Source organism: Branchiostoma lanceolatum, chromosome 3 (genome assembly GCF_035083965.1).
Source record: "Branchiostoma lanceolatum isolate klBraLanc5 chromosome 3, klBraLanc5.hap2, whole genome shotgun sequence".
Taxonomy (NCBI): domain Eukaryota; kingdom Metazoa; phylum Chordata; class Leptocardii; order Amphioxiformes; family Branchiostomatidae; genus Branchiostoma; species Branchiostoma lanceolatum.
Window position 1 is genome coordinate 11,393,865 of NC_089724.1, and position 25,664 is coordinate 11,419,528.

Sequence of the window (25,664 nt, forward strand, 5' to 3'; positions counted from 1 at the left end):
TCGGGCAACAGGTGCGCTTGATATAATTTCCTGAGTTTAGAACTAATTTAGTCCGTAATGCGTTTTGTTGCAGCTTTCAGCAACAGTGTTGAATTTTTAGTTTCTTAGAGAAGTATCGTCTCATGTCGGAAAAGAAAGTTTGAAGTCATCTATAGTCGGTTGAACAAAAAAGTCGTTTGGCGCTTGTGTAATGGATCAAGATGATCGCTGACTTTGTGCCAGGTTGCCATGGGGCATCAGAAATGTGTGAAACTTTGTCAACTATGACGACGTCTTATGTTAGCTCTCCTGCCTGCATGGTTTGGAAACTCGTGCTCTGAATACTGCTAGAGATTCTAGGCTCCTTCAGTACTGGGAACGAAATGCTGTGAAACTTTCTATGGCATGACGTTAATGTGTGAGAGACTCCGGTAACACATGCTACAGAGAACATAGTCGCGGGCTCCTTTTTGCCATGTGTATTTCTATTTTCTACATAGCCTAAGAAGTACACCAAACATGTGCTTCCGAAAAAAAAAGCTAGCACTGTTGCCATCTATATGTGTATGTTGGTACTAAAATACGGGAAATAGTATAGGCACAGGACTGGTAGGAGAATTAACAATGATACAATACTACTAGGCAGCAGATCTGTAGGATGATGGCGATGCGGGCGTTTCTGTTTAGTGTAATGTCAGTTATCGCTGTCAGTAATAACACACTGCCCCCCCCCCCCCAGCTAACAGCGCCTGCACATTCCATGGCAGTATACACCAGATACTAGACGAGACTGTATAAGACATGTAGATACGGCTATTAAAGTGCATTTGAACCATGAACTTGGACCAAGATCATAGAGCATGCATTTGGAACGATTTCCTTCTCCATGTGTCACACCTGCCGATACGATCGGCTCGATTTACACACGCGTCGACTTGGAGTCGACTCAGGACTGCGCAAGGATCAGATCCCTAGGCCTAAAGCTCCTCACACACAACCCCGAGTCGACTCCGAAAACCTTTGTCTAAATCAGAACAATGACACGCTGTCTCCGGGTGATTTGCCTTCCAGGAAGGGTGAGAAGTTGCGTCATTTTTAGCGGTAGATGAAGTCAGTGGTTTCATCCTGTCATTGTGCGCTGATTACCCGAGGGACTGATGACGTCAGGCTGTGAGAGCCGCTCTGCACGTTAAGAAGTTAGAACAAACTTGAGCGCGACAGTATGGGATGATAATAATTTTTGTCCTCTCCAGAACTTCATGATCCAACAAAGGACAAAGATGAAACTGCTTTGTGTGCGGGGCAGGTTCAGCTTAGCGAATGGAGGCTAGATATATTTGGAAGATATGTATAAGATATATTTAAAAGCATAATCCGTTATGAAGGTTAGACATCCAGGTAGTAAGATACGCCAAAAACAGTTACTCAAGCAACTGGATAAAATTTTGAAACAGTCAGACGTTTCAGACAGCGTCCGCTGTCTTTCTTCAATGTCTTCAGTCACTGTTATCTGTGTGAAAATCTCTCACGCGTGCACCCTTATTGTGCCCAAGACTTTCTGAAAGACTATACAAAATAGTTTCACAAACCGCGCAAGCTGTAGCAACAGAATGCAGTACTTAAAATAGTGGAGGAGAGAGGAGGGAGGACGCACTTTGAGTAATGGCTGCACCATTCCGAAGATGTAACTGGTCACATGACTTCCAAGCGATTACGAAACAACTTGGAAGAAAGTTGCTTGTCGTTTCCACCTCCGCAATTTATTCTGGTGATGACGTGATGTGCATATGGGTGTGTGGGATAATCACCTGTCAGCACGGGTATATATAGTGGCGAGAACAGCGTGTGGCATTCAGGCAAGGAGATCATCCGGCGGACAACAGGACCTCTCCCTACAGACCACACCAGCAGCAGACGTACGACAGACAAGGTAGGACTCCACACTTCGTCTTACTCTGCTATCTTTCTCTTTTATACATTACTATAGCTAGGCTTAGTGTTCCAGTAGCTAGTGTGGAGTGTTGGGTACTTCACATTAAACTTTGTAAGAAGTCATCTCTACGTCGAAATAGTAGTGGATCTGTAATTCTTCGGCAACGTCGTTCGGTCTAATTCTTTTCTTTTTTTTCGTCTGGTGTGGATGGCCAAAGAATTATTTGTGGGAAGCAGCAAGATAGCATTTCATACTCATTTGTCTCAGATGTATTTTTATGCGGATTGAGGTGGGTTGTAGCCGTACTGTAAAACATGGCAAATGTACCATGCTCAGAGTATCGACGCTGATGACTACGTTAGTTAAGGGAACAGAAGCACCCGATGTTCGCGTCTTGTCTGACTGCGTGATCTGGTCTTGTCATACGTAATCCACAAGCAGATCTTTTGTAACTACCGGCCAAGATCTGTCCTACGGCCGTCGGTTTTGCCGCCGGAAGATCTGCTTGGACGCGGACGTCGAAATGAATTTTGGATAGCAAGAATCAGCCAGACAGACAGTGCAATGTTTGAAGTCAGTTATTACACTTGTCTCGCGGCCAACTGAAATAAATCAGTCTATGAAAAGTAGACTATGGGTTATGCGTTTTTGCTGAGGATAGTTGAGCCGAGTGGCTCGTGAACAATTGATCACCGACAGTTTCCAAGTAGATGATTTTGTCTCGCAGTTCGTCTTTCTACGGTCCGTGCGGTTAATATAAATTCATGCCGTATGTGCAGAGACCACGCCTGAAAGACGCGCAGAACCAGAAAAGACGAACAAACACATGAATAAACTCGGTGATCATCACCCCGTTAGAGTGTTGAGCTTCGCATAATTTGAGGACAGTGTCACTCTTTAGTTCATTTCTCCATCAAGACGCATCAGTTTGGACCCAATTCAATCAAGCACTGTCGGACGCCACTGTTCTTGTGTGTTTCTTGTGAGATGTATTGCCTGAATCACGCACAGTAACGTCAAGAACAATACAAACCTCAACATTTCCTACCAGTTGAGTTCCAAAACTCTATGAGCTTAAATGCGCACAGTGCTATTAACATTTCGTTTTAATGGCGCCCGTGAAGAAGTACATGTACGACTCATTTTTCGTTGGCATCTCCGAATTCGAAGTCGTTTTGTTGACAGTTGTATGACTCCTGTAAACGTTCAGAGTAACAGACGTGTATGTTGTAGGGAGAAGGTCACAGACGATTATCCGGTGACCCGGGAAAGTTGTCCTGACTCAGGCCAGAACCCCACGCGTTACATCACATTAGTATTCTGGTTACTCCCCTGATGTACTTCTAATGAGGTTTATGTGTGCACAAATAAGCACGGATGAAGCGGACAAATGCAGCTAACTACATGTAGGTAAACCCCAAGAGACCATTGGCATGTTATATCTATAGAGCAGATCAACGTACAGGAAGAGATGAGAGGGACAACCTCTTAAATCTGAAATAACCTGTGAGGCAGGAACAGTTCGTAACTAATGTCATTAATCGGACAAAATCAGTGTTACTTAGCGATTCCTTAGGACGATGATGTTATCGTACTAAAACATTCGCAGCTGCTTTTACCTATACGTTACACAATGAAGCACTGGAAGCCCAGCGACGATGTGAATACGTGAACGGATCCCTTACTGGAGACCACACCCTTACTGAGACCAGGTACCCGACATGTCTTAGACAGGAGACGGGAACAAAAAACAAAGTTTGGGATTTTCTTACGATGCATGACGTACTGGTAAATCATTACTTTGCGGAATCAATAAGCATACCACTTGAAGGTGTCACAGAGCTTTGGAAAGAGCGCATAACCGATTTAGAAGGAAAAGTAGAAAGACGGCAGGGCGGTCGGGCTCTAATACACGTACTTTTCTTAATCCTGGGCACAGGATATTAGATGTGACTTGAGCATGCATTGCTGATTGGGTAAAGATTGAAATGAATGGATGCGATCATAAAGTGAGTAGGCGACACTATGTAATGTCTATGACGTCATCAGGAAACAATCGTCGGAAACAGCTCTGTCCCCAGTTATTTTAAGGAACATGTAGGTCAGCCACTGGTTTTGGAACGCTTTCCTTGTACTCTGTCTCATTTATTAAATCATGCATGCTGTATTGTATACCAGTAATACAAGACGACGGCTGTGATAATTCTTAACAAGGCCCATTGAGGAACTTCCGGAGAGGAACATCATCATATGATTACATACTGTCCAAATCGTGTTAACGTCAACATGTGGTACGTCTCCGTGTTCATTAGTACGTGTGTATAGAGTTGGGAGTTAAACAAAGTCACAATTTCCGCACATGTACAGGATGCATTGCGTCAAATTAACAAGCAAAGTCAAACAGCCTACTGTTCATTATCAATCCCAAGTTAGGTTGACAACCTCTAATTTATCGATCTTTTCGTTGATGTTGCATCTTCAGGGCAAAGAGCTGACTTCAAAAGTTTTCCTCAGTTTGCTTTGTCCACTATTTCATATTTCATATCCGCTAGTTCCTCCAGCGAATTTGCTCGTGAAATTAGAACGATACATGTGGTACTTTGCATATCAAGTTTGCAATATTTCATACCTTTTACCCACATTTGAAGGTACAATATCTTCTACCGACAAAGTACTTCCAAGACAAGATTCGCTGCAGGAAGGTACAACTAAAGCTATTCATGATATGTTGACTTAAACTAAAGAATAAAGAACCAGAATTCAAATTCTACTGGGAAATACAGCTTGCACAAGGGGAAAAAATTAGTTCAGAAAAATAGCTGATATCTCACCTGTTACTCCTGACGCCCGCCAACTGTCTGCAGACGATAGTTGCCTTCATTTGAACCCTGGAATGATGTCTTCTGACTTATACAAGAGTCATGCACTGCTGCCCCGGGTCTGAGACGTGCGTGAGTTAGCGCTTGTGTCAGGTCTAATCACGACGCCGAGTAGAAATTTGGCATTACGTTTTAATCAACTGTCTGACGATTATTGGAAACCGTGTCATAGTGGGTAGTACTGCGCAGGCCCAGTTACTCTGGCTTTGTCAGGTGATAGACACGTATGTCACTTATTGGTCTGTGCGCATTTGTTGACGTACGACCTGGGGCATGGTGTATTGTGTCTGAGAGACAATATGACTGGTTTAATCGTTGAATCTCTTCGTGCTATGTTATGTCATCCGTCGCGTCATCTCTAGCACCTTGGCATGAACTCTACATCATATATCAACAATCGACTTTCATTTATCAGATTACGCCGGCGGCAACTTGAATAAAGAAGTACTTTGATTGTCTTCTGTTGGAATCCGCCCAATCTCGAATAAACGATGGCCGTGCACTACATCGACGCATGCGCCACCTAAACGCCTCATCATTCATGTGTCATTATAGAGTTATGAAGAAGGACATATACGCACGAGTCATGTTGGAAGTGGAGATAATTAACGTGTGTGCAAGTTTTATTCCTACACATGAGCTGCGGGCTGAGATTGTAAATGATTTTAGTCACACTGCCCTGTACACATTCAACATCGTCCTGCTGTCTTGGACAAACTGGATAACATGGTCAGACCTGATCCCAATCACCAAACTCTTTCAACTGCTGTATATGCCATCCCGTCAGGAGTTTTCCTTTTTCAATGATGCGCCAAATCATGTTTCGGTCAGGGACAGTGTTTAGTACTATGCCCAGTGGTGGTGAGATATTGATGATTGATTCTAACATTTGTCTCCACAGACATGCTAGCCAACGCCGTAGCCGCTCTCACCGTGTGCGTGGTCGTGTTCTGGGGCATGGACCACGTGGGGGCCTTGCCGAGGTATGTGGGCAATAGAATGCAAGGTTATGAACAATATCCTCAAAAATTGAACAGATTATCACCACAACTGTTTTTACCAAAAAAATTAAAAGGAAAACATGTCATATCGACTTGATGCACAGTTCCTCCCTCCTCCATACACACAGTTGTGCCATCCTTGAAACGCCATAAGCAAACTATGGCACCTATAGACGTCACAAGGAATGCCAGGGTCGACATCAGATAGGAAATGGTTGGAATGCGAAATCTCCCACAGATATTTTCTGTTTCAACTTTCGTCTAGTTTTATCGGTGATTTTCAGCTTTCATTGCAAGCCTTATATCTTCACCTCAGATCCTATTACTTGCTTGCGAGTTTAAAGTTCCTAACAGAGGCTGAATTTGAAAATAAGCAAAAACACACCCGAGCGTTAGAAAATTACTGCTAAGTTGTCGATTTGTTCAGTATCAACTGGCGAATGGAATGATGAAGCAATCGTATTGTTCTCCTTCAGACCAGCTGATGACACCGACAACCCCCTGGCCATGACGAACAGCGACATGCGGCGGATCGTGTCGGTACTGATACGGGAGGTGGAACAGCTGGCAGAAGAGAAGCTGGCCGCCCAGAGGGTGTTCGGACCGTAGGTTTCAAACTACCAAATTGGAGAGAAAAAAATTCTTAGTGGTCTATGTCTGTCGAAAGTTTAAAAGAATATCTGAAGAAAATGTACCGCAATGTTACTTAACCTAAAATGTGGCCAACAAATCCCTTAACAGTATGACAAGCATGCGAGGAGGCAGTTTCATACCTGTCTTGGCCTGGCCACCTTATTTTATATTGTGATTTGCTTACCTAAATTCAAGTAAAGCATCTTCTAAGCGGCTGATGCCAAATTTCCTCGGGAGTATGTAAAACCTGGTGCCGAAGAGCTGGCATGAGTCGGCCCTGACAACAGGTTATATCAACATATCTTTGTCTCGCTTGTTGTAGGGGCCTCAGGAAGAGAGACTGCTCAACACTGACCTGCTTCAACCAGAAGCTGGCCCACGACCTCGCCATGGACAACCAGAGGACCGACACAGCGGACCCGTACAGCCCCGGCCGCAAGAGAAGGTCTGCAGAGGAACAATAATCTCGGAACCAACCATTAACGACAAACATATGTGCCATGGAACTCGGACTTTAGCTGTGACCAGCTGTTAACAAGCAGTACATTTGTCAATTCAGTTCTAAAAGACAAAGACAAAAGATTGAAAAAGAAAATCAGTCAGGCAAAAATGGAAAGGAATTCGCCTTTCATGCATTTTGAGATAGGATTTGTGAGTCTGATAGGACTGTTTTGACAAATGTAAAATAAACCTTGAACCATAGGAAAACGTTCCGATGAATATTCCAAGATGCTACTGTATTCCTTTTAGCTCTTTTAGCTATTCGTTCACTCCCCAGAGTGTACAACTGATGTGAATGTCATCAGATCTTTATCACGTATCTTCTGTAAAAGTACACCTTATGAATGGCAAGATAGCTTTCAGTATCGTTATCATAATAATTTTCATAGAAAATCAAGGCATCTTGATTTTTGCTCTCGTATTATAGACTTAGATTTTCCGGACGATATCATTCGTAAAGTTTACATGGCGTGCATGGCCCAAATGTAACTTGCATCAGGAACACCTAGCGAGAAATACTTGTACGACATTGAAATAACACCGACTTCCGCAACATTTGCTACATTGTTATTGTACAGATACAGATACTACAGCTGGTTGCCTCAATACGTTCTGAAGAATTAGTTAGAATGAACATAGCCTTACTTGCTAACTTTGCCTTTGAAATAAAACAGAGATATGATTCTAACTGTAACCATGTTCTGTCGTGTCATGTATTGATATAGCTCCTTCGGACTTTTGTTAGACAAAGACATTTGCTTTTACTTGCCTACACCTCAGTAGCATTCGTAGGATCCTGTCAGCTCTCTGGCCTTTTAGTACTTGATAGAAAAATGTGAAACCTGCCATAAACGTAGTTACGAGCGGTCATGTGACAAGGCATCCCTCCATGAGTTACACCAGCACGTTTGGCTCATCAACAAATATGCTTCTAGCCTCTACCAGGCACCGCGGATGGCTGGAAAAATAGTAGAAATCATCCGCGGAGCCCGGTAGAGGCTAATATACTTCCACTAATAACAAGACTCGGAACTCGCTGATCAGATCTTCGCCACCCGCTTGGAACCCAATATTGAGTACCCGTCGGACCTCGCCTTCGGTACCCGCTAAATTCAAGGAGGTTATCTCTTTGCTCAATTCAACAAAAACTCCTCGGCCTACTGCCTATGGTTAGATGTTAACTACAAACAGTAGGAAAGCTGGACACCATCTTTCCACTCCCACCCCCAACTGATGATCCCAAATTTTCTACATACGAAATTCACAATCCTCTCTCCCCATAGGAATAGTCATTCCAATAGTCAACGGAAACTGGGGGAGGGAGTTATCAGCTATTGTTTCGTCTCCATGTGGAGTTACCCTGGTGTTGTTTGGTTCACTTGACAAAGTACGATCACTTCTCTTTTGTGTTGGAATTACGCACGCTCGAACGATAGCACGGAAAGCCCACTGTTGTGTAGGTTGGATTACATGATACTATATTCTAGTATAGTCCTTCCTGACTAAAAAAAAAAGTTTTTACAGACTTCACTACATGAAATGATATGGGCGCCTTCCATCCATCCAATTTCTGTTGATCCGGACGATGTGCGTTACACGCTACTGAAATAAATAAGTACAACAGGGCTGCTTCACAGTCCACTGTGAGAAGGAAAATTTTACTTTAGGTGATGAGTTTTGAGCCGTACGGAATATTTTCACGGGTACCAAATACTTTCACAGGTTACTGGGTTACAGAAATAAACACATGTATATCAGCCTGATATAAACACGAATGTCTAATACCCCCAGACATGATTCTTTAGCCTACGACATTGCCATCGTTCATCTAACTTGGAGACCAAGAAGCTGACTAAAAGAGACATAACAAAGCCATCCTTCGCACAGACGTATTTTTCCTTACATTCGTGCCTATTATTACCCCTCAACATACCCTTAGAGAGATAATTACCACCGCGACCTTTCTGTATCATACAAGCGTCATAAAAAATGTATGCTGTCCGCTCATCAACCATCATACCTGTCCTTCTACTCAATGTCTAACAGTCAACCGCGTGCCGAGAACAATGCCAGAGTCCACTTTCAAACGTGGAACAATTTTGTCTTATAAAATATTCAACATAGCGGTGTCCAAAATATGATATCAAGACCTTGTTAACAATAGAGGCGTGCATTCATGCACGGTTGTGTTACCAGGGCGTGGTGGTATAAATTTGGACGGTCCGTTGTCAACAACATTGTACACATTTGAGCAGGTTGAACCGGCTGTTCTGAGTAAAGCTGACTAAAGCAACGCCATGAACAGCAGGGTCGTTCTCGTTTTGCTGGGGACTCTTGTCGCATCAGGTAAGTATAGAGAAAGTTTGCTGAGTCATATGAAATATTTCTAATGGTTTCCTCCGTGTGTTTGATCTGTACACACACTCACACTTGCGAAAATGTAAGAAATTTATGCAGAATACTTTAAACGTGTCTAAAGTTGTATCCCTTGTATACCAGGGTACCGCACTCTGCAGGTATTATCAATATTCCTTTTAAGAATGGCGACGTAATGAAAGAAAATAAGTTTAAGAGGAGAGGAGAAGAAGAAGCCTAAACATTCCATCAACAACGTGGTGATCTGCCGGCTACTGTAGTCGTAGCTAAGACAACATTTTGAAAACAGGATTTCAGAGTCTGAGGTAGAAGAGAAGTTTACTCCATCACCGTAATGTGATATTTCATTGTGCTATGTCACACGTCTAACATGAACTCCTCAAACCGCAGGCTCGGCCCTGGTGTGTTACAGTTGTTCCGGTACCGGCGATGCCTGTGTGAAGAATTTCAAGACCATTGCTAACAACACGGAGACCTGTTCCGGCTCTCTGAACACTAGATGTGCCGTAAGTAAATTTTGTTTTCTCAACCGTCGACGTACAGTGAGTTATGAGCTGCATACTGTAATTCTCGTTCGCGTGCGGACCAAAATTTGCCGACCACAGGGGAGGCTCTAATACAGCCCACACATGGGGAGAATAGGGCATAACTATTGGCCTTCTCTTAGCTAGAGGAAGACAAGGTAATCGTCAAATCTACATTGTAATTGTAATATTTAAGATTGTTTTTTTTTCATGGACGCAATAATAGCAGTAGGGCAAGAACTGCCAGCTGTAGCCCTACTATCAAATTGTTTTGTAATGGGACAATTCTAGACACTGCTTAATATTCACTTTTTCCCGGGGGTACTTCAAATTGCACGGTTGGGAAAAATTTCACATTTGTGAAAAGTAGGAAAGGTACTAGAAATTACAAATGCATTTTCTAAGGTGTGGTCCTAGCATCTATGATCATCAACTTAACATTGTGCGCGATGGCAACGGCCTAGCAACAGAGACAACATAGACTTTATTACCACACTGTCAACAAAGGGACGTACATGTATCTAAATCGCGTTGATTCCAAATAGAACGTAGAACGCCAAAGGCAGATCCGTTCTCTAAACTTGAGTGATACAGGGCTAGCTGAAAAATGGCGAGTATATCTCAAGTAGCGAGCTAAAAGAGGGGATGATTTCATTCTTTTTCTGCACAGCATCTTTCTAAATGATTGACAATAATGTCATAGATAACGCATGAAAACGAACCACGCCTCGCATCTCGCCTTTCTGTTGGTAGGTGACCTCGACAGGTCATTGTGACATGTCATTGTAACACACTCTGCGCATGAGTAGAAGAAGGTTTGCGTAATAGAGACATTGTGTATGTGACGGGATGCCTTGTCCTGTAAATGACACAGTGTAAGTTTATGAAGGCTAGTCAAACAACACAACTCCTGAGATGACCGTATCTCTCTACTTTATGAATATCTGGGTGTAGTAATGACTTTATCTGCAAAAAGCCCAGGGTAGTATATAGAAGTAATGCGAAGACTCTATTCTTTGACAGGTCACCTACAGCAAGCTCAGTGGTGACTATGTAACCTTCAGCCGGAGTTGTGCAAGTAGCGTCGGATGCGTCTGCCCGACTATTGGAGGTGAGTCATTCTGAAATCTCTCTCTCCCCCAGTCCGGTCTCCTCCATGACCACTAGATTTCCGTATCTCTAGTTTATGAGATTTGATTGAAAGAAACCATGGTATGATATTCTTTTCGGGAAAACGCGGTTATTACAATAAAGACCAGTCGAATTTCTGAAATATGCCCACCAGTCAATGCCAACTGTTGTCATTGCAGACACTGGAGCCTGTAAGAGATGCTGCAGCACTGACAGGTGCAATACCAGCGGCGCCTCTCCTGCGCAGGCCCAGACCATAGTCGCCCTGCTCGCAGCAGCCGTCTTGTCGATGCTTGTCGCCGGGAAGCAGTGAGGCAGCTGATTGGTCAAGAGTAAAACGAATGGTAGGGCGCCAGTCAGTAATTGTCTAATGGACAGGGAATAGTAGTAAGCTGGCATTCCCAGCGTGCCTTATAAATAGTAGTTAATCCCTACCTAGTCTGTCTCTATACCGCTATAAGTATAGCTCACAATCTCCAGATAGAATGAACCGATTGATAAAAATACTGAAATATGCTATCCGTAAATTTGATAAGCAGTTATGCTTTTCTGAACAACCCTTTAAACGTCAGAAATAGTCTTTAATCGTAGATTCGTAGTATATGTATACTTTGCAACTCTGCTTCACATGATCAATGTTTGGAAAACCTATGTAGGCAAATGAGCATGATGCATGAATTCATAAGGTGTCTGTGTATGCTTTGAGTACGACTGAATGTAACAACTTAACGAGCTGTATCTGAGAGATAAAACTCTCACGCGGTGTGCCGAATCGCTTGTACGTGTCATCAAAGATTGACTCATAGAGCGCCAATATCAGTTAGGCTTGTCCTATAGCATGTAAACATATATCACAGATTGTCAGATCCCTGTCCGTGAATTGAAGTCAGTAATAAAAAGCTTCTCGTGACGCCTCGATCGAGAATGAAAAAAAGAAAGAATTTGTCGTGTCAATCTCTTGTGATATGAGTGAAACACCACTCTGGTACAAACTATGTAATTTGTGCGATGGCCCATAGGACGGTGATTAACTGTTACGACCATATCGCTGTTAGTAACGCAAAAGATACAATAGACCTCAGACGAAGGTCAACATTAAAAATGCAGTAGGGTAGGACCCTATTACGACGGTACCAAATACTTACGTGGTTTATTTTTCCCTATACTGAATGAATAAGTCTGGTGACTGTGGAAGCTAGTTTTGCGTTGCGTCCAGCATGAATGTGCGTATGTAAGTGAGTCGATCTGTTTCAGTGATACGGACAATCAGCAATACGAGCAATACGGCAACGGCATATTGCCGCTATTGTTACCTTCTTTGTTCGTCTGGAGGCCATAGGTTTGGCTCCGAGATGGCGTGACAATATCCAATGAACGTTTGATTAACGAACGCCACTAAAACCGTCTTAACAACTGTTGTAGAATGTTTTGTTAACAGCCACGCCTTAGATAAAAAGACCCATTCAAAAATTGTTTGGGCACGCAAAAGCACCATTAGGGGCGGAAACCTAAGATAAATCACAAACTGACATTTTGTAAGAATAAAGAAAATACCAAAGCACACACAGATAGAATACCAGCCGACCTACAACATGTTCAGTACCAGGGGAGACAGGAGGAGGGACAGAAGGAAGAACACCTCATTAATGTCACGCACAGGTGTCAGCAGAGGAGGCGCTGTGGCCATCCTATTGATAAGCCTTTTATGCATGGCAGGTGAGTTGACAGGATAATTACATTTACAAACGAGTTGACATTATGGACAAGTACCGTAAAGCGTATATTACCACTAAATTTTTAAAGTATAAGAAAATAATAGCGACATCTTAAGTAAAATTCTTTAAGAGTTCATACCATGTACAGCATTTTAGGAATCAACCTTATAAATGATGTTATGGACTCAATGGAGGCACTGGCACGTGCAAACTGTTCGTTGTCAAATTTTGGACTTTGGCGGTTAGTTCTGGCAAGACCCAGAATGATGGGCATGGAGATTATTTGTACTGTATCATCTTCATGCTGCTTCCACGTAAAGCAATACGTTAATGGTGTTGTTTGTAACATCGGAGTGTGGATCGTTTCGTATTGGAGAAAACTGAGGACACACCCTGTGTCATCATTATTTGTAGCATTTTCATTTCAAATTGGTCATCGGTGCCTACAACGTTCCAAATGAAAGCCTTTCTTTCACCTAGAGCTACGTTCTCCCGCTGTATGATCATGGCCAGTTTTAAACATGTGCTTCCATGTGGGCTTACACGGCCTTCATCATAAAAAAGCAAGGTTAAATTAAGAATTCAAGCTGACATATGATGTAAATATTCGCCGCTAGTCATTGCATGATCACGCCGCCGGAGTGCTCTTTGATAAATGATAAAAGTCAGCCAAGCAGAAAATGAGGGCAACAGAATTTTTTTGTTCAATCTGGTAGATGTTTCGTTTGTATAAGAGCGCTGTTCAAGTCTTGAACATGCACCTCCGATTATGCCTCCAGATCCCACAGACGCACTTCGCTGTTACTCCTGCTCCGGCATTGGGGGCGCTTGCCAGAACAATCCCACAATCCTCCCTGCCAACACCTCTCGGACGGACTGCACTTCAGGCCTGGATCGCTGTGCGGTGAGCGTGGTCTAGAGAACTAGTAGCCCAGCGCATGACGTACAATTAGCTAACAGTATCGGTATATATATCCTCCTTGGTACAGTTAACCATTTTGTATTTTTTTGACGCGTATATGTATTTAGACAACAAATTTGGAAACGTTAAGACAACAAATTTCGAAACGATTGGTTGGAAAATATTTTCTGTTTACCGGAAAATTGCGGCCTCCTACTAATGTTCGTCCCTTTGTATCTGAAACCGTCAGCGTTGATTGTTGGAAATGTCCTCAAGGTTGCGCCGTGGCAACGGCATTAATAATGTATGTACCGCTCCCAAGTGACAACGAACAATGGCGATTAGTCATTCTGTATGGGCACAGGTACCTTTATGGAGAACACATATGTATGCATTCTGAGTGCAAGTAACTATTTATTTTTTAACTTGTGTTCCTTTGAGTGTGTAAATAGAATTGATCGTTTTTCTTGTTGAAAGATATTCTGAATTACTTGAGTGCCAAGGAGAAACTTACTGAAACATTTTTTTCGTAAACGTACAGACTTCCTATTTTATGGCGGATGGCAACATCACAAGTTACAGCCGAAGTTGCGCCCTCTCTACCGGCTGCCGGTGGAAGACGGTTAGTCCGGGAAATCTCTTCTGCACCATATGTCCTCCAGTCAATACATGTATTCTAACAAATGATGTTGTATGACGTGAACGTAAACGCCCGATTTTATTCTGGCACTTGCTGTAATTCCCACAGGGGGTCTAACTAAGCATGTATTTCTCAGGGGAAAATTAACAGCATTGTAAGGGAAATACTAAGACTACTTCGTTCCAATACGTTTCTAGACGACGCTGCACGTTTTACTGACGCGTTTGTCAGTTAGACCACATGCCGGGGTACTAAAAGGTACGATCCAGAGATCCCTTGGTCATAGATAGATATGAGACATAAGGAAAGAGAATCGCGAGTGATCTCGTAATGGGCAAATTCATGGACATCGTGCTGTTAAAAGATCTTGAAAATGATGAATTTGCTATCATCGTTCCATTAATATTAGATCAAGCGTTGAGTTATACGATGCTGTTCAATGTGGTTATCACCAAATAACCCATGGAATGCACCTCAAAAGATGATTATAAACTCGAATGCAAACAACGCCTTTGTGTCGACAGGTACCGGAGTCTGTGTCCTCTGTTGTAAAGGAGACCTTTGTCTGACAAGTGCAAGTTCGTCTCTCACCGATGTTCCAAGTGCCCCGTGGATCATCTGTCTTGCCTGGTTCATCTACATTTCTAACGTTTAGAGCGACTCGAGCTCCACACATGGTGTAATTGAGAGGGAGGCAACTCCACATAAACAAGTCTTAATGTCAGACTAAAGAGAAGACTTCATTGCACAGCTGTCACTGCTGATGATGTAAGAGGAGGACATGTGGATTTCTTCTACCATTTTCCTCGTCTGTTGAAATTTTTGTATGAAATGAAGGATTTCTTGGACAACCATTTCGGTAAAGATAAATATTTGAAGAAAACATTAACAATATTTGTACAAAGGGAAATCAAGTATTCAATTGTCGCTCTTGATATCTTTTACTGATTAATATACATTATGATATGTGCTTGACGGCACAAATGTTGCAATCTGTGATGTTCAGATCGATGATTTTTATGTTTGACCGTTGGGATTACTGTGCCTATATATAAAGCAAATTGCACAACCAAAAGATAAAGAATTTTACAAGTAATCAGCATCCATTGTTGGAAAAAATTCAGTCCCTTTCCATAGTGTGAAATGTCGACTTAAATACCACCTTTTGCCACCTAGTATCGATATTTCGGAATTTTAAACGATAAGGTTAGGCCGCAAAGTACAATCACTCCGATAAGTGTACAATGGGGTCACTCAGGTAATGTAATATTCCTACCGGTAGAGGGGGCGACATCGTGACAGCTGGTACTGAACAGTGGTTAAGGGAATCAGGCACTGCATTGACCGGGCTTGGTGTCTTTGAATAGAACGCTCAGTGTCAGAACATGACCAATTTTTCTCCAGGTGTTCGTTATTTCTAATTTAACTTTCATTCCGTTACTTTAGACTGATAATCTTGACATTTTGGATTATTGTTGGAGGGAACGTCTGCTTAATTCACCATTGGCGTGTCCACAGATTTTTGTTTATCCTGAAGTCCCTGTCACACTTGTGCGTACATACAAGTCCGCAGGAGTTGCGTGTTAACATGTTTTTGGTTTAGGTGAAGTTCGCAGCCAAATAAGTAATTTCTTTGGTTCGATAACCAAGCTGCACAGCGGTAGGTCAAAGTAGAAAACATATTTCCCCCCTCAAACTTTACTTAAGCTTTAACCAAAGAAATGTTGATGCGCAACTCATACGTACTTGAATATACGCACAAGTGTGACAGGGCCCTAAGAGTAAATCATCATGAGGTACATGTAGTAGTCAAGACGTTTAGGTACCACTACAGGACGGTAGACGTAACTTAGGGAGAACACTGAAGCTGGTGAACTACATCTCAGCGTAAGCAGCATTAACCAGTACACACATCATTTTCATGAGCATGATTTTTATTCAAAGCTACGACCATTGCTTTTTTTCTTTCACATGGATGGTATCTATGACCGTATTTACAACCTCAGCCAAGGTTTATTTCTATACTTATGACAATCCTGGGTGGAGGATAGTTGTGTTTTCACATCGATCGACATGAGAGGCAACAGAGTTTGTACCAAGAAGACTATCATTACTTGAAGATGATTTGGGCATACGAGAAGTCCAACATGAATCGAAACCATCTGCGCAGATTATACTATATACTATGTATAACATAATGTTATAATCCAGTCTTAGATGCGTTCTTGCTAGAGTGCCAACATGTTGAAGTGACAAGCTATAACTATTTGAATTTGTGACCGATTACAAGCGATCCTTTCCCGATATGCATGGACTTTTGTTCACAGTAAGGTGTGCACCATGTCCCCATGGATAGAGATGCCTTCCTTACAAAGGGTCAGTTATCTTTAAGAAGATGAAAGCTTTTGTCTTTTTTATACGAGTTATCCTGTAAACTAGGGTTTTCTACCCTTTAACCTATGACGTATCTCTGCGCTTGCGCCCTGGTGCACCGACTCCGGTGTCGGTAGGGTTGTCCAGACTGCTCAGGTTGTGCGAGAGGCGGTTGTTCATACACCATGCGGTCTTACAGGCTATCTTCCCGCGTTTGTAGGCAGGTCCCTGGGGTAGACCGTCCAAACTGTGAATGATAAAAGAAAAAGTGACCATACCACTGCTAGTTCTGTAGACTTATTCCAGTTCGTACCTGTACTTTTATAGACCGTGAGTTGTATTGATTTAAAGGAGCATTCAGCACTACGGACATGTACAGTACTGGGAAAATATAATTCTGTACCAGTAGTTGTGGTATTCCCATGAACACGTTTAATGTATAGAGAGGAATGTTCAACTGAAGATCATTCAGCACCAAGGACATGGACCATGCTGTAAGTATGAAAGAAGATCCGTAGAAAGTTTCTCACAGGAACGTCTAAGTCTCGGTGGTGATATTACCATTTTTGCGGTTTTAATTTCAATCCTGGAATACATTTTTATTACTTTCATTTACTAGTATTTCTTTGCATCAAGCACAGGGCCCATATTAAAAACAACAAAGACAATATACAGATATTTACATATTACACAAACATTGTATATATGACTATGCTTAACAGAATCTGAGTGTTCAACAAAACCCCAAAACACACATTAGAAGATAGGACAGAGGAACGGCCATTATTACTCACCCGTAGCCAAACTCACTGGGCTGCACGAGTTTGTTGACGTTCTCGTTCACGATCTGCAGCACCTCTCGCGCCATGGCGCTCACCACACGGCCAACGTCTTCCTCGGACAGACGGAAGTTGGTGTCTGCCCGTTCGTCCCTTCTGTGGAACGAAATCTTATGGTTATTAATCATAGCACGACTGTGTCTCATGGCGCCATGATGATAAGCATATTTGATGAAGTGGTAGGATGTTGTTGAAACATGTGATATATAGAACTAATTTGCAGACAGTTCTGAAATGTTGTCACCTCTAACTATTACAACCAAACATTCATTTACTTCTTATATTAACATAGCCAAACTTAGAAATAAAATAAATCAATATCTGAATCTCAAAACAACCATATACGAATTTCTTTCAAAAGGATTATTTGGGTTTTTGCAAATGTCAATGACATTCAAGAATATGCAAAGCGGGCGACTGAAACGTTGAAAAAATTTACTGCTTTGAATTGGAATTCAGGAACAATAAGGGTATTGTTTCCCGTACTCACGCTGTGGGGGCCGCTGTGCAGGTTGTCAGTAGAACAGAAAAGGTCACGCATGCGCAGAGAAGAAACCTTCCCACCTCTGTAGTCATCATTTTGCACCTGAGAGGAAGTAATGCGTCTGTGTTTATGGATCAATGGTTTCAATAGAAACATCGCTTATTGCCGTCAGCTTATTACAATCAACAGCTTCATGTGAATGTCCTGATACCATTTTTGTTTCCCAAACGGAATTTTGACTTTGGAATTACTTGACCAGGTCTGTGTTTTTCTTGTTCGAAGTTGTAACATCGCTGGAAATCCTTTTGATTGGCAATTTCAGACATGTGATACCTAGAAGACAAATTAACATGAATTGTTGCTTTCTACTCTTTTCCCAAAAGCATTTTTCACAAAATAATATATTCTGCGGTCAGTTTGGATTTGCTTCACTTTGATGAAATTGTAAACATATTGTGACAGTTAATGTCCTTAAATGTAGGTGTAGAGAATATGGAAGATTTCATCTCAGAGAAGTTGAACAGTCTGTAGCCTGTAGACTTCTTCGAAATACCATGAATACACACTGGTGTGTGCTGAAAGCTACCAAAATGACTACAAAAAGTTTTCTTTTTCAAGTAGTTAACAACAAAAAACGTCAGACAGGTGGATCTCTTCATCTTGCATTCAGATGACGCAATATTCAGAACTGAGCTTGACATCGTAAGTAATCCAATGTAATCATGAACATTTGAGAATTTCAGGGATCACCAATCAGACAATGTCGCACTTATGCACTCATATAGTCTAGTCAAGAAGACTAGACCATGCTAAATTCTATAAATTCTGCCTAATTAATTTATCTACGTTGGGAAATCCACATTGGATACTGTTGACACAATAAGAAGTATCATTGCCTGTTCTTTTTAATTTTCAAGTGACGACATGACGTTCATAGTAAGGACAAAAGATCATGGTAGACGTATAGCCTTAGCACAAGCTTGTCGAGATACCCTTGCCGGTGATCTACGCAGTCAGATTCAGCGACCTTCTTGCCTACAAGTGTTGAAATGCTTTGCAACCTTCCTTTACAGGAATGTTACAGATGAGCCATAAAATCATGGAGGAATATTGGGGATTTTTCTGGGCATCGATGGCCGTTAATGATACCGGTCCCAGATAAGTCAGTAAAATGGGGCGTCTGTGTTCAGGGCATACTTCAAGTGAGCATTATTCAATGACCATTCGTTAAGGCTCACTTGTGCAAATGGATGAATTACCCCCTACGCTCAGCCATCAAGTTAATCATCACATGTGTGGGGCATCACGGCACTAGTAGAATTCACAATGGGTACCAATAGGTCATGTTTGAACCAAAAGCATTAGGGACTTCGGTACAGGTAAAGCAGTCAAAGGTACACATTGATTATAAATCTATTGAATAGAGGGCCAATAAGGGGAAGGTGATTTTGTATTCCGCCATGAAAAACTAGAGATGCAGAATAGGCATATTTTAGGAAGAAGGACACAAAAGGGCATACTGGTGTCAAATGCTGCAGAGAACTGTATTCATAGCGGTGAGTTCTGTGCACCTTAAGGTTAAATAAGTATCGATCTTCACGTCTGGTGTCCACTGGGGACGGACCCTTTCGTGTGGCGGACTGAATGTGTTAAATAACAGTCGAATGGCACAAAGTCTCTATTATGCCTCTAAGCTGTGCACTTTTAGTTCCAAGGCTTGCGTTGTTTCCTGTGGCTATAAAGAGTCGATGGGCAACACTTCTATGGCAATACAGTATGTCTAGCTCAGCATTAGAATGCGTGCTTGGTGACGTCTAATCAAGAATCTCCGTAATGCTTAAGTAGCCATCGTGATCTGGCTGTAGTTTGCATAGATTGGAGTTGCAATTACCTCCTTATCTCCGCTAGGTAATGAGGGGTGGGAGGCGCATACAATCAGTCAGAATCACCCCCAACATCACGCTAACTCCGGCACTGTTACTTTAATGACAATGCTTCTACCAAAGTAGTGGAATAAGGAACGAAATTATCTAGACCCAGACAGGAAAGGGCGAAGAAGCAATTGTCTAGTGGAAAGTAAAACTTGTTCTCCCAGAGTTGCGTTGGAAAAGACGCCAGTACTCTTGGAACGAGATCGTAAATATTTACAAGGTTCTGCTCGGTATGGTATCCCTGAGCCGCCTAATTGATATGGACTCTTCAATCAACCAGGTAATTCCCAACAACCATGGAAGCGTGATGTCGTTCTCTCCGGCACCAACTCAACTGGTCTGGTGCCCATACAGAGGAAATCCTTAACATTACCAGGGTGAAAAGTTGTTTTTTTTAGGCAACTCATAGAGAACAGATTCATGGCATCTTCCTTTTTAGAATGCACACTTGTCCGGCACAATCTCCATCCCTGGTCCTTTTTATGACACTAGCTTTTCTATGCAGATAAGTCATCTCAGAGGGTCAAATACCGTAACCATATTTTCCTGTCCTCATTTTAGTCGGTACTGTGTCAAAAGGGAACGATTAGCGATGACGAAGCTGTGTGGAAGCAAGCTCCTGAGAAACGCTGTACCCTTTCGGCACCAGGACAAAACAAAACAAGCTGAAATTCAACATCCCAAAGGCAAACACTCTGCGATCCAACGACTCTTCGAAACCCTATGTGAATCTTGAATCTTGATATACTCGAGCTCCCGTAATGTTTTCCCTTCGCTCACCGTAGCCTTCAGTATAGTCCATACAACCAGTCACGACAGCGATGATAGCCAGATTACTATCATTTGGCGAAAGTACACTTTGGAAACATATCTACACCCTTATCAAACTTAAGGTAAGTAATAACAAGGTTATTCTGATTCTTTGCTTGGTCTTTTGAGTTTGTGGTGGTGGAACCAATACGTTATAACGGGCACCATGAAAAGTCCACGTGTCATGTAGTCAATTAAAGACGCCTAGTTGCATGCTAGGGAATGGAGGGCATGCGATGGTGCACCTCTTGACGGCCTTGTACATGTTCTACAGTAGATGAAGCTTAAGTATCAAATAGATGAATGCAGCGTCTTAATATCCCAACGCGGGCACATAAAATACCATAAAGAGCATCATCGCATTTTCCCAATCATTGTGCACCGCGATATTGGACAGTCTATCAGGAGGTTTAACACATGTTTTATCCTTCTTTACAAGCACATAAAGTGCGACTTCATCAAAATTGCACGACTGGTCGTGTTTGACGCTGTACGTTGTTTGTCTCAATATTCAGCAATAAAACGCTGATTTACGCAGAGAACTGATTCTCATAACTGCGTCACAAAAAGGTAATAATGGCGATGGTTTTAAGTTAATTTTACTGGAACGAATTGGACATGGGTCAATACCAAGACTTTGAATCCAGCACTGACCGTTTTTTCTGATAGATAGTATAATTACACACACCTCCTCCCAGAAACGAAGGTGGAAATGTTGAGTCAAATAAAACGTGTCCTATATTTCTATCAATATTCCTGGAGCTAAAACCCGCAAAAACCGAACGGCGCCAGTCTCCATGGTTAGAAGTGAGTAAATCAAGGCCTCATTTACATTATTCATGATGAGGAAATGGTACAATATTTTATTTGCTTAGATAAAGCTTTCATAACTTGTGTTATCCCGGTGGCGAAGATGATCAACAGATATGACTAATGCAAATAATTGCCTTATTTGCATTATCAAACTTTGAGAAGCATTCATAATGCGTCATTCGAAAAGGTTAACATCATTTAACGAAGGTATGAGATCTAGCCTTCTTGTGTACTAGCACTCATCATCAGGCGCTGAGAGCTACCATAGTTCTCGACCCTCAAACTGAGCATGCGAAGGTGAAACACTCATCAAGTGATTAACTACTTGTTTTTCCCATCATGAACATGTTTCTAATGGCGTGTCTTGCCTTGTGTGTCCTCATCAACCGGAAGAACGAACATACTGGCTAGGAAAGTGGTTAGTGATGAGTTTTTGCAGACGGACTACCACCACCTTGGTTCACTAATCATTTTGGCTCCATTTCAGCAATGGTTAATTGCACCCTGCCCAAAGCAATATTCTTCAAAAAGCCTCAATTTTACTTGAGCCAAAAGGTATAATGCCGATTGAATCGATCGACGGATCTAGTTGGTGCAGAACGGCGCTGCTTTAGAGATTACGTTTTGGTAGTCAGTTTGAATAGAACTGAGAGGTGGTCAAGGAAAACATGAGGTTAATCTGATAATCTATGAAAGGTAGGAAATAGAAACGTTACAATCCAGTGTAGACAGGGCGATCAATCAAACTGAATTGAGTTTGTGTTCCTGTGCTAACTATAGTCACCTGCCATGCACTGCAACACTCAGAAACATCAAAAGACCTTTTCTTCATGGACAACGGAGGCTCTGTATGTCGCTAACTCCCATGACTTAATGCAGCGCAAAGAACGTCGCTACGATAACACTATCTTCGTCCACCAAGTATATGCTAGGTATTATCAACACTTAACCGTCTTATTCCATACCACGGGTCTTAAGCTTGCTTTAATGTTGATCTCAACATCTCCCCTCTCTGGGATGGTAATGTGCTTTAATGTATGTCTTTATCGAGTAACTTTGTCTATGCGCATGGATTTTATTTTACCGTGCCTCATATCTGCAGACCAATGGTCTTCGATTCAATTTTGTGAATAACGCACCGTGAACATACCTGTATAAAACATCGATGCCGTTCAGAACTATGACAGTTGTTTATGGCTGGCCAGAGGCATAGAAAAGTTATCGATTTGATTTGCATCAATCCATAGATGCTCTCTCTTTTTTTTGTAAGTCTATGGCGTATTGACCGTTAACGAAAGAAAGAATGTTAAAAAATGAACGGTACCTCATTCATGATCAGTCATGTTTCCGTCTCGGGTAACTTCAAATTCGTTCTAGCCTCTTACGAGACGGCCAAAAGACAACTCTGGGATCTGAGTGTACCGGGGCCCGGTCAAATTACTTTGTATCATCTGATGAGACTTGAAATAGAACTGTATGTAACTATGTCTCCAAATATGCTCCCAGACTTCTTTTTTTTGCGATATCAATTCTACCAATCCACCGTTCTCAAAGTTAGTAACCGTCCTAACCAGTATCTCGGTAAAACTTTTTTCTTTCTTCTGGGCTTTACTTGAGCCCCAATCAGCAGTTAGCGTTCCTTTCTATCTAGATCTTAAGATTGAGAAGAAAATAATAGAGGGGATTTAAGGAAGGTCATGGGTGCTGATACTAGAATGGTGCTCTTTAGACCGTGAAAAATTGGCGATAACAATTGGTCAATCAAGACAGGACCACCTGGTTTCGTTCATAACCCTATCATCCGACTACTTACAGCTGATGTTCCAGATATAGGCTGATGTACTGAGGTTCGGAGTTCGTAATGGGAGACATAAGAACGCTTGTCTGGCGCGTCAGAAAACGCTCAATCAACCTTAAAACGAAAGTCCAGGGATACATTCAGTGGTCACGGGTCCATGGCCAAAGCCATAAACTCTATAGTGCACTAGAAAAACGCTATTCAATCTAGAAAGACGTATAAATAAGTCATGTCTTAAAGCACAATTAAGGACAGTTGTGTCTAAACGTCTAAATTAAATTAGTTCCGATAAGCACTCCGATTCAAACAGGAACATAATCGGGGATTTTTTGTGTATCTCCCATTCGTAGAAAATTGCAAATGTTATCGGGAAAGGTATGCAACATACGTGTCGCCTGTTTGCCATGCGATGGACTGCATCGCCCTCACGGCATGAAATTATCTGCTTTGCCGCATGACCACAATAATACACGGTGTTTTACCGCTCTACTGACTTTCAATTAGTTCGGGGTGCGGAATTTTACAGGTGTAGAACTTCATACAATGTAGGTATAACATTTAACATCAGTCATTTTCTGAGAGGATGGCGCGTTCTGATCTGGCAGCTTTAGTGAAGTCAAGGTTTTGTTGGCATATTATGGGTCGTACGGACGGAAGACATCAAAGGAAACAGCGGGTGGTTATAAAAGATCACGTACATACTGTACTGTGCAATATCTGGTCTACACCCCTGATGTTTTAATGTGAATTAAACGGATGTAAGTTTCCGTCAGTGTCAAACTGTTATGGAATCATAACAGGGCGAGAAGCCAGGCGATCTGAATTTCAATTATCAAAGATTAATGCCTGAGTCTAGCAAACTTCAAATGGAATATCGATTGCTGAACACTGCAGTAATCCAGGAATACAAAATGTAATAAAATAATTTGCGGGAAGACTGTATTCAATTAGCCACACGTCTGCACATTCCATATGTACATAACACTTCCTATATCAAATCAAGTAAGCTTAAGGTTTCTATCCGTATGACATGACATACAGATATCCCATATGGACTATCAGATTGAAATACACCGTATTGATGGTTTGACAAATGTCGGATGAGTCCATATTTTTACATTTTCCAACACTAACATGTTATAGTTACGCCTCGCTTTTATAAATCCGTTGATATGACATACATCGATCTAATAAAAACAGTCCCAAAACCTTTTCCTAGAAAATGGCAGCGAGGTAGAATATACCGCACTTGTTAATCAACTTTCGGTCTACAGCATTTCTGTAGAGATTTAAGTAAATCAATACCATGGAGCAAGACTTATACCAATGGACAGAAACATGTATACAGAACGTACCTCCTGTTCTGTCGGGTCGTCTGGTTCGCTGTAGTCGGAGGTTGTGTCCTCTGGGTCCGGCTGGCTGCAGGAAGGTGTCACGGCGCTGACTGATCAATACACGGACAACTTTTCCTACTTATATTGTGTGCGTGACCACGTGACCCCGGCTCATAACCTACGTGCTTGCGCAAGAAGAAAAATTAATGCACCCACAAAGAGCGGAAATGTCCCTCGATTAAGGAGGATATATGCATTTACGTTGCAAGCTTAATCCTGGAAAAATCCACAAAGCTTCTGAGAAGGCCTGCTGATTTGTTTGGGAATGACAAAGGTTGTTGCCATTAAGGTCTTCATCAATCTCACTGGGAGACCTGGTAGCTACTGTCCGTCTGTTTTAATTTCTCACCCGGCAAATTAAATCAGCAGGCTGTAATTTCCCAAAGCGATCATTACGCTTCCCTGGGCGGTGCGCCGCTCGCGCTCAGAGAGAAGGCGGAGAGTGGGAGGAGGCAGACAGCAGCCTTCATTATCCCGTCTGATTGACATAAATCTTCATTTCCGCTCTTTCACGGTTATACTGAAGGGCGACAGGGTTCTTCATGTCGTTAAATACACACATTTGAAGCAATTTTCCATTCATAGTTGGCATCATATTTTGCTGAGTAAACGCCATTTACTGTTATTATCATTTCCAGGTATAGCACACGCTGTCGCTACAGTGGGATGGGGCGAGTCTGGCAAGAGATAATTGCTACATTGGAGTTGTTGAGTCAGACAATGGACAAGTGCACAATGTAGTCTTTATGTCTACACCTGTTGAGAGAGGAATAGTAGCGGACCAGTGGACCATGAGCTACCGTGGTGGACTCACGGCATGCAGCTAAATGGACAACACGGACGCTCATACCAATGTCTCTCTAAAACTTTTGACAAAATATTCTGCACTCTCATGTATGGCTCAGTAGAATATAGAAAAACATTTGGGTAATTGCATTGCCTTATAAAGCAATAGATGGAAATGCTTGAATGGGGAGATTGCCGCGCATCAATAGATTCACGAGAATGC

At 42.1% G+C, this 25,664-nt stretch overlaps 3 protein-coding genes and 1 long non-coding RNA gene across 4 annotated transcripts; 3 read left to right on the forward strand and 1 right to left on the reverse strand.

Moving 5' to 3' along the window:
• The first annotated feature begins 1,703 nt into the window (after nt 1-1,703).
• On the forward strand, nt 1,704-7,006 carry LOC136430248 (uncharacterized). Its single transcript, XM_066420688.1, has 4 exons — nt 1,704-1,909; nt 5,693-5,774; nt 6,269-6,397; nt 6,748-7,006. The coding sequence occupies exons 2-4, from the start codon at nt 5,695-5,697 to the stop codon at nt 6,887-6,889; spliced, it is 351 nt and encodes a 116-aa protein (XP_066276785.1). The 5' UTR covers nt 1,704-1,909; nt 5,693-5,694; the 3' UTR covers nt 6,890-7,006.
• A 2,100-nt stretch (nt 7,007-9,106) lies between these two features.
• LOC136430249 (prostate stem cell antigen-like) lies at nt 9,107-12,095 on the forward strand. The gene is made up of 4 exons (XM_066420690.1): nt 9,107-9,272; nt 9,693-9,808; nt 10,850-10,937; nt 11,137-12,095. Exons 1-4 carry the CDS (start codon nt 9,224-9,226, stop codon nt 11,268-11,270), a joined length of 387 nt encoding a protein of 128 aa, XP_066276787.1. The 5' UTR covers nt 9,107-9,223; the 3' UTR covers nt 11,271-12,095.
• A 385-nt stretch (nt 12,096-12,480) lies between these two features.
• LOC136430251 (uncharacterized) lies at nt 12,481-14,188 on the forward strand. Its single transcript, XR_010754870.1, has 3 exons — nt 12,481-12,673; nt 13,452-13,576; nt 14,115-14,188. It is a non-coding gene; the product is annotated as an uncharacterized lncRNA (long non-coding RNA).
• A 1,941-nt stretch (nt 14,189-16,129) lies between these two features.
• LOC136430250 (uncharacterized) lies at nt 16,130-24,750 on the reverse strand. The gene is made up of 4 exons (XM_066420691.1): nt 24,617-24,750; nt 17,916-18,011; nt 17,381-17,521; nt 16,130-16,833 (listed from the first exon to the last, which is right to left on the reverse strand). The coding sequence occupies exons 2-4, from the start codon at nt 18,002-18,004 to the stop codon at nt 16,671-16,673; spliced, it is 393 nt and encodes a 130-aa protein (XP_066276788.1). The 5' UTR covers nt 18,005-18,011; nt 24,617-24,750; the 3' UTR covers nt 16,130-16,670.
• Between the last annotated feature and the right edge of the window lie 914 nt (nt 24,751-25,664).